This window comes from Poecile atricapillus, chromosome 4, assembly GCF_030490865.1.
Source record: "Poecile atricapillus isolate bPoeAtr1 chromosome 4, bPoeAtr1.hap1, whole genome shotgun sequence".
In the NCBI taxonomy this organism is placed as follows: domain Eukaryota; kingdom Metazoa; phylum Chordata; class Aves; order Passeriformes; family Paridae; genus Poecile; species Poecile atricapillus.
The window spans coordinates 53,564,161-53,577,520 of NC_081252.1; the positions used below are offsets into that span (position 1 = coordinate 53,564,161).

Sequence of the window (13,360 nt, forward strand, 5' to 3'; positions counted from 1 at the left end):
TCTTCTATAATGAGACATCAGCTTAGTGCTTTGGTGACTGAGGAGATAGATGTTTGAGCCTTGGCCACTTGTTTCTCTTTACTATCTGTTGATGAACTGTCCTTGTAATCTCATTAGTTAAAGGAACATGGGAGAGTTCTCAATGTAGACTCTCCAAATACCGCATTTCCAAGAATCAGTCATCCCTAGGCTTTACTTGAGTTTTTTCTGCAGTGACTTGTAATTTTCAGGGCAATCAGCTCATCCATATCTATTTTTTCCCCTCCAAGCTGCATTAGTCCTTAGATGGTATGAGATACTGCGTATGGGATTTGTACAGACTTGGACAGTCAAATTTTTCAGATATGCACTTATATTCTTTTTCTTACTCAAGAGCAGTATAAGCAATGTTCAGATTTGTCATATTACAGTCAAATGCTTATTTGGAAAGTTAACTGCTAACTCTGCTCAAGTGTAGGTGCTTTCTGTAGTCTCATTGTGGGCTGTCTCAGAGCATATGGTAGAGTCTGTGGAGAAGTCAGTGCACAGTTTTATTCTCTAGAAGAGGCTGAACTTGCTACAGAGTGTACCTTTAATAAGTATGTGAGGTGTGAACAAAACCACATTTAAATATTAAATTAATGTATTCTTCAGTGCCAGATTTGGTGCACATTTATTTTCAGAGTATGGAGGTATGCTAATGTTTCTTCAAAGTTTGTTACTTCATGTGAAAACTCTATAAAATTTTATTATATTTTCTTTATTTCAGAACCTTAACAAACAAGCGTTTGATCTTGCAAAAGTCCTGTTGAAAAGGACCGTCCAGACCATTGAACCGTGTATTGCCAATGTATGTAAATTAAATAATTCATATTAACTGCCAGTAACAAGTGTTCTTGTTACTGTCTTGATTTATTGGAGATTTGATGGGCATTTTTATTCTTTTAGATATTGTTTGTAGAAGCTACTATAGTTTTCAGAATAGGATGTTGTTGGCTTGGTTGTTAAGTGTGGGAAATATTTCAAATAAGTGAAGAGAAAATTAATTTTTATCCATCTGAGTCTAATGTTAAGCCTAAATGTAGGCTATGAAAATAGGTGACCACCAAAAATCCTGTTATAACAAAAGGAATTATTAAGACTTCATATATCCAGCCTCATTTCATATACAGCTTTAGGATGAAGCATTTCAAGCTACTGGCTCTTTGCTAGATTTCCTTTCCCCTCCTAAACTTGCTATGACTTTTAGTCATAACGAGTAGAAGAACTATGCTTTCTACAAGGCTTCCTTCAAATTATAATTCCTTCTCGTTAGATGTGAGTGTTGTATTAATACAGCTACTGCAGTCTTTGATGAACGTGTTCTGATCCATTCTGTTGCCTTTCCTTGGTGCTGAAGCCAATAGAATTAATAAAATTCAGAGTAGTTTAAAAGGGAATCAGGTAGACTCATTAAAAACAAAAAAATTAATCAGTAAGTATTTAAAAGGTTAAGGAGTCCCTCTAACAGTTACCACGTTTCCAATTCCTGTTTTTTTAAGTTTTGTAATTATTCATATCTGGACACAGGATAGTACATAAAGTAACCTTTGAGTCAATTTAACACTACTCTCCTTACTTTCTTTTTCAATCATGTAATAAATAGCTCTTTTTGCTATTGCATTTGCACTGCTTAAAGAATATTAACCCACAGTGTCTAATAGGAAGAATTAAGTTTTAATATACTTCATATAAATCCAAAAATAAGTAATTTATATTTTTGACTACTTCGGTTTGTTTCTGTTAGATCACTAATGATCTTGATACATTACCCATCAAATTTTGCAAGACATGACATAAAGACATCTGACATTCTTTAAAATTGATTTGAAGCAGAGAACCCTTACTTTCAGTGTTTGATGATCTTCAGTTGAATTGGGTTTCAATTAAAGAAAATTTTTTTTAAGTACTAATTTTTTTTGGTTGATGTTCTACTAGTTGAATATACATTTTAAGTTAACAATTATTATATAATATATTATATTTATTATATTATATATTATATATTTATATATATAATATAAAATTATTATATAATAATTTTGCTTGGGAGATACTTACTGAGATTTGAAATTATCAAATTGTCATGTATTTAACTATCTTGATAGAATCAGTAGAACTGAACTGAGAAGGAAGTTTGTAATTTGCTTGAGCCAAAATTGTAATGGTGAAATGTAATGAAGAAATTGTGCTTTGAGCGACTTCCCTTAGTATAAAACCATTAATGATACTGGTTAAAATAATTTTTAAAAATAATGTTTACATTAATGAAGGAAAATATACTACATAACAGTGTTTGTATTTTAGTTTTTTAACCAGGTTCTGGTACTGGGAAAGTCGTCAGTAAGTGACTTATCAGAACATGTGTTTGACTTGATACAAGAGCTTTTTGCCATAGATCCTCACTTACTGCTGTCCGTCATGCCACAGCTGGAATTCAAGCTGAAGGTGGGTTACACTGTAGGTTTGGACAATCAGTTAAATTTGTGGGGATATTCAGAGCACAGAACTGTAGATTTATTAAGTGTTCTACTAGAGAGATAAAAATTCTATATTTATTACTTTCTTTTGAAGGTAAATATAATATTGAAGAAGGAATACTAGAAAATTGTATGCAGTTATGTGCTTATTGTGCTTACAAAGATGTATTACGCACACAAAATATATATAGTCATTATAATGAGAAATTAATGCAGTCTAATGCAAAACCTTTATGAACTTAATCTTTGGGTTACACCCAAAATTTATAAAGTTATTAGGCTGTGGTTGGCTTATTTTACGAAGTGCAAATGTTTTAACTTCAGTATTTATTTGCAGAATTTTCTTCTATGAAATAATGTTTTAATAATAGGGGAACTATTTCCTAATATTTTATCAGATTTGTTACTGTCAGCAAATAAGTCAGCTGACTGCTTTTGAATCCTTGAAAATGGTTAATTTATCCTGATTTGGAAGTCTGTGGGGGTTTTAATTAAAAAGCTGTTTGTCTTTCCTAAGATGGTAAGTAGACAAGATAAATGATTCTGTATGTGTGGATGTACATGTAGGCTATGGTTGCAATAGACAAAAATAACCAAGAAATGATTATTTGATGAAATTACATGTAGCTTTCATTAGTGCACATGTGTTTATAACATCTTAATTGGTGTTTTTTCAGCACACACAAAATAGTGTTAAAAATGTTTTAAAACAAATAATTAATTGTTTATATTGTCAAGTATATGTTAGAGTGCCATGTATGGGACGTTTTTATTCCTAAAACAGCAAAGCACAGCCATCTCTTTAGTGTCTGTAATACATTAACTTAATAGGTATTTGTATATTTTGCTTCATATTAATTCAATAGTTAAAGAGAATGAGGATTATCAGAAATACAGTCATGCTGAGTTTTTAACTAACTGTTCAAAAAACAGAAAGAAAATTATTATTAATGTATTAAGGATAATGATTTACAGTTCCTTTTTAATGTCTTGATTTTTTAGAGCAATGATGGAGAAGAACGTTTGGCTGTTGTTCGACTTCTAGCTAAACTATTTGGCTCCAAAGATTCTGATCTGGCCACACAAAATCGACCTCTTTGGCAGTGCTTTCTTGGGCGGTAAGAGAAATGGGATAGAATTCTGAATTTCTGTTCTTCTTTAAGGGTCTTTTTTTTGTTTTCTTACAGTATTGCATTTTCCATTGTCTTTTTAGAGGATATAACTGTTTGTATGTGAACAAATTACTTTATTAAACCTTCAGAGCAGAAAACTGCATAGAGTTATATTTTAGAAGGATGAAGCCTGAAGGACTGCTGCTATATTGCTGTCAGCTATGGGCATATAAGTTACGTAGACAGCACATTATATGCATAGCAGAATTTACACAATAGCTGTTCATTTTCATATATTGTCTTCGATTTCATACTGTTCAGCTGTATCTGCAACTCTTACCTGTTTTGTTTAGCATTCACCTTTCTGAGTGAAGAGATACTGTCTTTTACTTAAATGTAGAAGTTCATAATTTTTAAAAAAGTTTTCAAATGACTCCTGTTCGATGCCAGTTTACATTCTTGTAATTTTGTGTGTGCATGTGTGTGTACGCACACACACAATTGATGTATGGAGAACTGTGTTCAGAAGTCAGTGGGCAAAATCCATTGGGTCAACATTTTATCCACATACACCATATTCATTCTTTAAGTTTAGTCCTGCCTGAATTTCACAAGAAATAACAGATGTTTGTATGAGGTACATTATGGAGATAAATTCAAAACATTTATATTCTCTAATTTTGCCATATACAAGTATTATAATAGTTAACATACTATCGACACATGTTACTACATAGAGAATAATACTGATTTGCAAAGCTAATTAAAAATTAACATTCATCATCTTCTATCCCTCTAGGTTCAATGATATCCATGTCCCTGTGAGATTAGAGAGTGTGAAATTCGCCAGTCATTGCTTAATGAACCATCCAGACTTAGCAAAAGACCTCACTGGTGAGATGCTCATACTGGGGTTTAGAATAATATACAAAATGAGCAAGGAACTGTGTAACTATTTTTGTACATAGCAGTGTAATTCTGAAATGTATCAAGTCCAATGCTTGATGCTGGATGGAAGAGGTATCTGCTGATTGATTTCTGTTGAAGACAAGTTTTAGTTATTAGAAAGAGTCAGAGTGTGTGATTTTGTGTAGACTTTGTCAGAGTCGTTAAGAAGCTACCCATTGCAGAATGAATTTTAAAGTAATTCCAGCTTCTAAAGAAACTTCAGGTGAGGCAAAGCAAATATTGGTGTAACGTCCTAACTTATTTTCTAAACCAGTCACTGAGTTTCTGACTACTCTGTTCCAATGAGTTCAGAAAATACCTTTTTGGTGATCTAAACTATGAAGTTTCTTCTTTCTATACAGTATCATTTTAACTTGGAGAAGATCTTCAGGCTTATCTGAAAATACTGTTGTTTTTTGATGCAAGCTATTCTACAATTGTCAGTATTTTTGATTTGTTATTTACATTTTTTACTCTTCAGGAATAAGAGTTTCTTCTCTTTTTTGTTTCTTCTTATTCCCTCACCCCCCTTTACTTACAATATATTCTCGTCAACTTTATTTCACTTTATTGCTTCTTGCAAATGAGGTTATCATAAAAGCTGTCACTCCTATATTCTTCTGATACTTAGAGTTATCTAATTGTTTTATATTTAACATAGAAAACATTGGAGCAGATGTTTCCTGTGGGTAGCTCTATATTTAATAAATTATACAGTTGTGATATATGACTGACAATTTATTGATGAAACATTATTAATAAACCAGAATACATCACACCTGTGTAAAAACACCAAGCTTTTCTTTGTTTCTGCTCATAACAGAATATTTGAAGGTTAGATCACATGACCCAGAAGAAGCCATTCGACATGATGTTATTGTTACAATTATTACTGCGGGCAAGAGAGATCTCTCTTTAGTCAATGACCAGCTGCTTGGCTTTGTAAGGGAAAGAACGCTGGACAAACGGGTAAGTATTAATATTGTATTTTCAGCAATTACCTGCTTCTGATATACTTCGGTAAAAGTAAAATTAAAAAAACCCAAAGCCACAGAATCAGAATCTTCAGAGTTGACTATTAACAAGAATACTTACAGGAAAAGAAATAATTGTCTTACAAGAACATCTTAATGAAAATTCCATATTATGGTGGCATGGATCGAATGTTGTCAAGCAAATAGGGTCATTGACAGGTGATAAGCACAGTTATATTGTAAGAACATAAGAATGGTTACACATGTTTAAGCCATAGGTCACTATAACCCATTATAATTCTCACAGTGGTCAGTTTTGGCTTCTTGCAATTTGTGATTTAAGGATTTCTTAAGTCTGCTGGCCCATGTTCATAATAACTTTCAACAGAACTTTATTCTATGTATTTATCAATTTCTTTCTTGAATTCATTTTTACTTTATAAGCCTCCATGGCATATGCGTCAGTAAATTCAAGTTTAATGCATGTTTGGGAAAAGTAACTTCACTTGTTTTCTTTTAAACTTGTCTGTTAATTTGACTGGGTATCCATAGTTCTTGGATTACATAAAATAATGAATATTCTTTGACTCATATTTAATAAATATGAATACCATATCTTCTGCAGTTCTTTGTTTTCCATTCCAAAGAATCACCTGATTGACTTCCACACAAATTGATTGTTACAGACATCTGATCATTATTGTCTGGATGTTCTCTATGCTGTTGTAACTGTATCCTGTTGTAAGGTGACCAGACTTAGGAACAATGTACCACTCATCAGAACATTGATTTTGAATGGCATTCACAGTTTGCACCATGTTGTGTACATAATTGATGATAACTTTTTTCTTATTTTGAAACATTCTGTCTGTCTCTTCTGCTGTTTCTGAGAACTGAGCTGACAGTTTTGGAAAATATTCATGTTAACGTCAGTGTTTTTCTTTAATAACTTTAGATGGTATGCTGCCAAATACTGTACATGCAGAGTTAAGGCTGGTGGGAAAATCTGTCCTTAATCTGAATTTCTTCCATTTCGTATTGTAACAATTCAGTAGCATGACATTTTTATGCAATTCTTAATTATGATGTTACATCTGACTACCTTAGTAAATTTTATAAACACTGTTCAGTTCATTTTGTAATAATTTTTTATATGTTAAGTGTCAGAGATTCTTTTCTGACTTCCTCTGTAGGTTCCTTTTGTTCCCTTCATTGTGAAAATCAGTCATTTCTTTCCACCTGTTTTCCCCTATGTTTTAGTCAATAACTACTTCACAACCAAATTTTTATTTTAAGGCCCTCTGGTATGAGGCTTTCTTGGAAGTTTTTGTGATCTTATTGCATTTTACTGATGTACTTCTGCGTCTGCTAAAAGTTATTTTTTCTTAGATAAAACTTCCCACTATATAAAGTTCAATGACACATTTTTGTAACTTATTTTTCAGTAGTGTCAGCTCTTTGTTGTTTCAACCGTTCTATTTCAGTCTGTTTGCCCATTCAAAATCAGATGTTCTGATGAGTGGCACATTGAAGACAGCAAATATGAAAGAAACTAAAAGGTCTGAAGAGGAACAATCTGTTTATGGAGAGATTGCAATAATAGAATAATTCATGTTCTGTGTATAATGTCTAAATTCCTGTAAAAGTCAGAGATGGGTTACTACCTGGTCTTAATGATTTTGCTTCTGCTTGCTTTACTAATTTTTTTTTTTTTTTTTAATGTCTCTTAATGTTACTTTAAGAAACCTCTTCAGACCTCTCTCCTGGAATAAATCTGTTTGTCTTTCAGCCATACAGAAAGGGTCTGGAAGGCTTCCTGCTTCTGGAAGCTTTGGTGAAGATGTGTAGTTAGTATGTTTTTAATAACTTAATTTTGAAACTATTGCCCATGCTTCATCAAAGATTTTCTTTGAATTTGCCAGAGAAAATATACCGTTTCCTGTTTATATTTTTCCGGATGTGGCTCCATGCTCTTTGGAGGGTGGTGCTTAATAGCAGACTTGTCTGTGCCATGTAGCCATGTTGATTTCTTTTTTTTTTTCTTTATTACTGTTCTTTTTTGATAGGCTATAGAAGGGATGCCCCCTATGTCATTCTAGTTAGTCACTTGAGTTATTTTATTTAAAGTGTACATTTTTTAGTTCCCCTTTTAAGTGGGAATCTTACTATAATGGATTTTGAGAAAAGGATGTCATCTTGACATGGAGCAATACTGATTTTGAGTTTGTTCATTATTATAAAGCAGCTCTTTGATTGTATTTGCAGCTTGACATTGCATGTTTCTCAGAAGTGATCAAGATCACCTTCCTTCTTTTTCAGACACTAAACATGTCCAAAATGTCATTTATGAGATCTGAAAACTTGTAGTAGAGCCACCACTTCCCACTGGGACTTCCACCTAGTGAGAATGGGATGATTGTTGCTGTGTCTTCAACGCAGTGTCTCTGTTTTCCTTTGTCATGCTGCTGTCACTAAGACACAGTCAGCTGTTACTACACAGCTGTAATACTGATTTCTACAGAGCTAGGTCTTTTTTTACATGGCTTTAAATCAGTGTGGCAGCACTTTATGTTCCTCATATGTTTGACTAAGACATTTCACACCAGTCATAGGTTTGATATGTTGCATTTCAAGATTAGGTGCTTTTTCACGCAGTCAGTGAAGAATTAACTTCATCTGTACATGATGTTTCTGTTATAAAAAATCTCTGGAGAGAGCTTTAATGAAAATATATCCTGAGGAGAAAATTAAATTGAGCACTGACTAGAAATTACTACACAACAAATACTTGGCATTTGAAGAAAACCTTAGGAATATAGGATGTTTTGTTCAATATAATTAGTGCTATAAAATGAAGATCAAGGACTTGTAAACTTTCATCTGGTTTTTTATTTTTAAGACTTTTCTCCAGTTGGGAGAGGAGCATTGCTAATGTCTATGTAATCTGTATGTTTTCTATGTAGGATTTTCTCAATTCCAGGCTGAGTGCATTATACCTATTTCAATCATTCTTTTTCTTTAAAAGATCTCTGTATTTGTTGGCTGCATTTACCCTTTGTAGTTGGGTTTCTGTTGGACACACCTACTCCAGACTCCTAAATGGTCATTCATCAGTTTGACTTCACTTTTTAGGCCTGTAGTCATCTATCAAGTGAGAATCACTATTACTCTGAAAAGAATGCTTGTCCAGCAGGCTGACGTAAGGTGCCAACCTGTCACTTCAGTTCTACCTCTTATCTTTATAAAGCAGGGAAATATTTAAATTCTGCTAACTGGTACACCATTTAAGTGATCTGCTTTTTTTCTCCTGACCATATTCTAATTGACACAGTATTGGTAAAAATAGTCTAAACACTTTCTAGAGGAAAAGTTTCTGGCTAAAAGACTAAATTTTCTAAAGGAATATCCTTAGCTGATTTGATCTATATAGACATTTGCATGATTGTTGTAACTATTTAAAATACAACAATTTAAAACAAACAAACAAACAAATCCCACTTCCACCAGTAGCTTTCAAATCCATTTTTATTGCTCCAGATGGAAAAGTAACTCTGGTAACAGATGCTTCCCAAAAACTGAAATCTAGTCTTTGGTAATAATTATTCTTAGCAAAGCTTCATTGGAACACTGTCTCAAAGAGTCTTTCCAGCATCTTCACTTTTCAGAATAATTAGGAGATATTTTAAAGACAAATAACAAAAATGCTCTTTTCTATTATACTGGAATACTCTAAAGAACCTGAGAAGTTAAGGGCGTTTTGACAGCTGACTTCATTGGCATTTCTCCCAACCGTCTTTATGGAGTAGAGACTCAGGCCCTTCATAAGAACTGACTTCCACATCATCAGCTAGAAGTCAAAAGCTATGGAGTGAGGAGCCATAGAATCATACACCCATTTTCGTTTCCTCTTTACACATTTTTCAGCATGTATGTTTGTCTTAAGCATACTGAAAACCATTGTGGCTTTTTCCAGATGAAGGAGGATGATTGTAAGATGTTTATGAAGGGAATAGGTTTGTTATTCTAATGGTTAAGGGATTGTATTGAACTTTCAGTAGCAATTTTTTTTCAAAACTCAGCTCAACAGCCATCAGTGGAGGAATTTAATGATGTTGGTAAACCAAGGAAGCTAAGGTTATCAAAATTCTTCAGTTAATTAAATCAGGGTAGTAATTCTGTCATCTGTGTTTATTCATATGCTGCCTTTGAAACTGATTACTTCATTCCTCTTTATGTTTATTTGCTGTTTCATTTTTAATTCTCAGAAGCACCTTATTCTTTTTTTCCCTACATGTATCTTCTGTTCAATGACTTGCTTCCATGTGTTCAAAGCATTCTCTAAGGGGTTTGGTCCCGTGTCTCCTTCTGTCAGTCTGCAATTGCCTTTGTGCCTGCTCTGAGATCTAGTCTGCAACAATTTAACTAATCAGAGTTCTGTTGGCAATCCAAACCTGCTTTCTTTTGTAACCCTTTGTTACTCCTTCATTTTAGGCCTAAATTCTATGGAATCATTTTTAGAAATCCTTTTTTGTTTTCTTCTGACAAGTTTTGCCACCATTCCTGTCTCATATAGGAGATCTCATGAAACTATCACCTGCTTTGGAAGGGTGTATGTGAATGCAGAAAAATATTAATGCTCTTCTGAAAATGTTTCCCTTTCAGGCCTTTATTTTCTTTAAAACATGCTTTAGATCACAACAGGAGTGAACAAATTCCTGCAGAAAAGTTAAACAATGACATCTATTTATAGCTAAAGTTTTTCTCTTTTGTGAAAACTAATTACTGTGTTACATTCTAGCAAAGTCATTACCATCTTCACCTGTCGCTTATGGTTTTAATACTTAATAAATATGTAACAAAATACAAGTTTATTTTTTCCAAGTTACTGTTATAACCTACTCCAACAGCTAGTGGTGTCTTGTGGTAACATGTGCCATACTATCTTGAAGATTTGTCTTTTTTTGGCCCTTCAAGAAAAGGAAGTCATTTAGTAAAACTGTTAAGAAATTAAATGTGCAGTACCTCACTGGTACTGAGTCAAGCCTTCAGTTTAACAAGATGGAGGAAGTTACTCACAGTATGAATAATATTATCTACATTTATACTTCATAGGCTGAAATTATCTGAGCATTGTTGGTCCTTGGAAGTTCAAGACCAAAAGTGATACCTAGTGTGTTCTGGAAGAAATTATCTCTTTTCAGTTTGAATTTCATGCATTTTTTCTAAATTATGTAGGAAAACAAGTGTCTTCTGAGGTTTACTGTGTAAATCATTCAGCATGAGACACTGTGCTGCCTAAATTAATCAAGTCAGTTCTGGTATGATTCCTTATATAAATCAGTACAGGATAGCTTATGGATCTTATCTGTTAATTGTTTAATAATGGGATGCTTGTTATTTTCTTGAGGGGATAAAGTATGACCACCAAAAGCAAGATTGAGAACCCATGAACTCCTGTAGCTGTTGTACTGTTTTTTTTTTCCTTAATCCCTGCAGTCTTAGAGCAATTGCTTGAAGGCTTCAGCAAAATGGGCCTCTCCCACTGTCCTGGAAAGTGGCCTAAGAGTTCAAGCTTAGCAGGTTTGGCTTAGCTTAGACTCCAGATCTCCCGTGTCTAGGCAAGGGTGCTATAAGATGGTGCAAGGCAATGGGAGGAAAGAAGTCTGCCGTTTCTGGTGCTTGTCTCTAAATGAATAAATAAGCCTTCCAAATCCTGACTCAGTAAGACACTTATTCAGGCATACATGTTAAGCTGTACTTAATTTCTTTTCTGCTGGCTAGCTCCCAGATTTTCTTTGCTCGTTACAAGAAGTACTGAAATCCAGGGTAGTGACAATATTTAATCTGCATAGTACTGGCAAGAAAACTCTTACACAAGCTTTGTAAAGTCTCACCTAGAGGCTTCAAACAGCATTTTTCAGCTTTTGAAATGTCTAAATATATAGGGTCGGAAAGTGGCTATTTTGTCTTTCAAGCTTCTACATCTTCACTGTATTTTGTATGTTTGATTTATTTATTTACCAAAACCAATTCCCCAACTTCTTTTAATTTCTTCCCTCTCAAGTGGCGAGTGAGAAAAGAAGCTATGATGGGTCTTGCCCAGCTGTACAAGAAGTATTGTCTTCATGCTGAGGCTGGAAAAGATGCTGCAGAGAAAGTGAGCTGGATAAAGGATAAACTTTTGCACATATATTATCAAAATAGCATTGATGACAAGTGAGTCAATCTAAGTCTTCCTAATTTTAATTGTATAGTGATAAGAGGTACTGTGAAAATATGTGCTTATCCTGTGAAAGCTGTTATATTCTGTATTTATGGGTTGATGTATGATGATATTAATTAATCATTAAGACATGTATGCACATATTCAGGATTGTTGTATTATCTGTTCATGGATTCACTTCTATATACTGATGTAACTAGATCTATGATGATAGCAGATTTTCATTAACTAGCTACTGTGAAGAAAAAAAACCTGTCAAATTTGGCATTTACCATGCCAGTTCTTGTTTGCCTTACTACTTTCCAGAGGCCAATCTGTTAAAATCTATAATCTGTGAGTGTTATGTGTGTCCACACCACATGCACAGGTCTCTCCTTTTGGTTTGGACGTTTAGGTAGACCAAAAGCTGAAGAGACATGAGGGATTCTTTCACACTTGATTCATCTCTGTTTTGTCACTCAGTCCCTTTGATTTTTGAAATACCAGTTTGGTGTTGAAAAAAGCATTTGGGCCAAGGTTTTGGAAGATTATTAATAGTCTTTCAAAAAGGGAGAAGCTGTGAGATCATACCAAGCCAGAATTTCAGCCTAGATTTTTAGTATGGTTGACTCAGAAAATCCTTTACAGTGTTTCTTAGTGCCTTGCTTATGCAGCCTGCTACTTCAGTGTGTTTTGTTATCTTGGTGACAAGTCTGAGTGGGTCAATAGCCTCATTCAGTTGCCAGTTATGATACTAAATTTTTAACCACTGCAGTGGTGAAGGCTCTCACTTTGTTCTTCTGGCTGATCATAAGTGGGCCGTAGTTACATATTTGATTAGTTGGCACCTTTTTTGAAAATCAGGAAATCTTCACATGGCTAATACAATTCAGCATATACATAAAAATATACTTTAGTTTGCATTGAGAGGTTTCTGTTTTTTCTGCCATGTTTACATCTCATTTTCAGTACACAGGTTTGATAGTGGGCACAGCTGTATAGTGAATGGGGCAAATGTTTTCTGTATTTCTGCTCACAGCAGATGCTGAACACTGATGGAAATGAGGCAAGGAATTTTAAGGGAAGAGTGTGTCATCAAAACTGAGTTTCTTTCTCAGACATGATTTCAGAAAGTCTGATTACACTATTTGAAAGTAGCTTTTTCATAAGGAGGCATGGATTGTATCTTGTTTGTTTTCTGGGTGTCCACACAGAAAGATTGGTGGCTTGATTTTTCATGTTCCTCTAGGTCAGTTTGATATTCTGAATTTTAATTCAAATTCTACTAGTCCTCAAGGCTGACAATGATGTTCTTGCTCAGTGACACCATTGGGCTGGTTTCCTGATCTCAGTGGAGGGATAAATGTGTTTCAGTGCTATTGTCAGGATTTCAAAGATTTAGCACCTGAAGAGCTATAGAAATGGTGTGATCTTTTAAGACAGTCTATCCAATCCTTTAAACACATAAGCAAGCATGGGCCAAAATTAGCCAACTCTGGCCTATTTTCCTTCAATAATGCAGCAAAGACGATAAAAAATATGAGTGGACAGCTCTGAGCCTTGGAGTATTTTCCACAGGGTGCATGGGATAACACTAGTTCTTTTAGAAGATAATAGTGTAGTATC

The 13,360-nt window shown here is 34.1% G+C and overlaps 1 protein-coding gene across 2 annotated transcripts in view; it reads left to right on the forward strand.

Moving 5' to 3' along the window:
• The window catches only part of PDS5A (PDS5 cohesin associated factor A), a 71,560-nt gene that overhangs the window by 28,552 nt on the left and 29,648 nt on the right, over positions 1-13,360 (forward strand). For both annotated transcript variants that reach the window (XM_058838000.1, XM_058837999.1), the window contains exons 7-12: positions 749-829; positions 2,326-2,466; positions 3,501-3,616; positions 4,410-4,504; positions 5,382-5,527; positions 11,597-11,748. In XM_058838000.1, the coding sequence (XP_058693983.1) occupies positions 749-829; positions 2,326-2,466; positions 3,501-3,616; positions 4,410-4,504; positions 5,382-5,527; positions 11,597-11,748 (731 nt within the window). The remainder of the gene's footprint in view (positions 1-748; positions 830-2,325; positions 2,467-3,500; positions 3,617-4,409; positions 4,505-5,381; positions 5,528-11,596; positions 11,749-13,360) is intronic.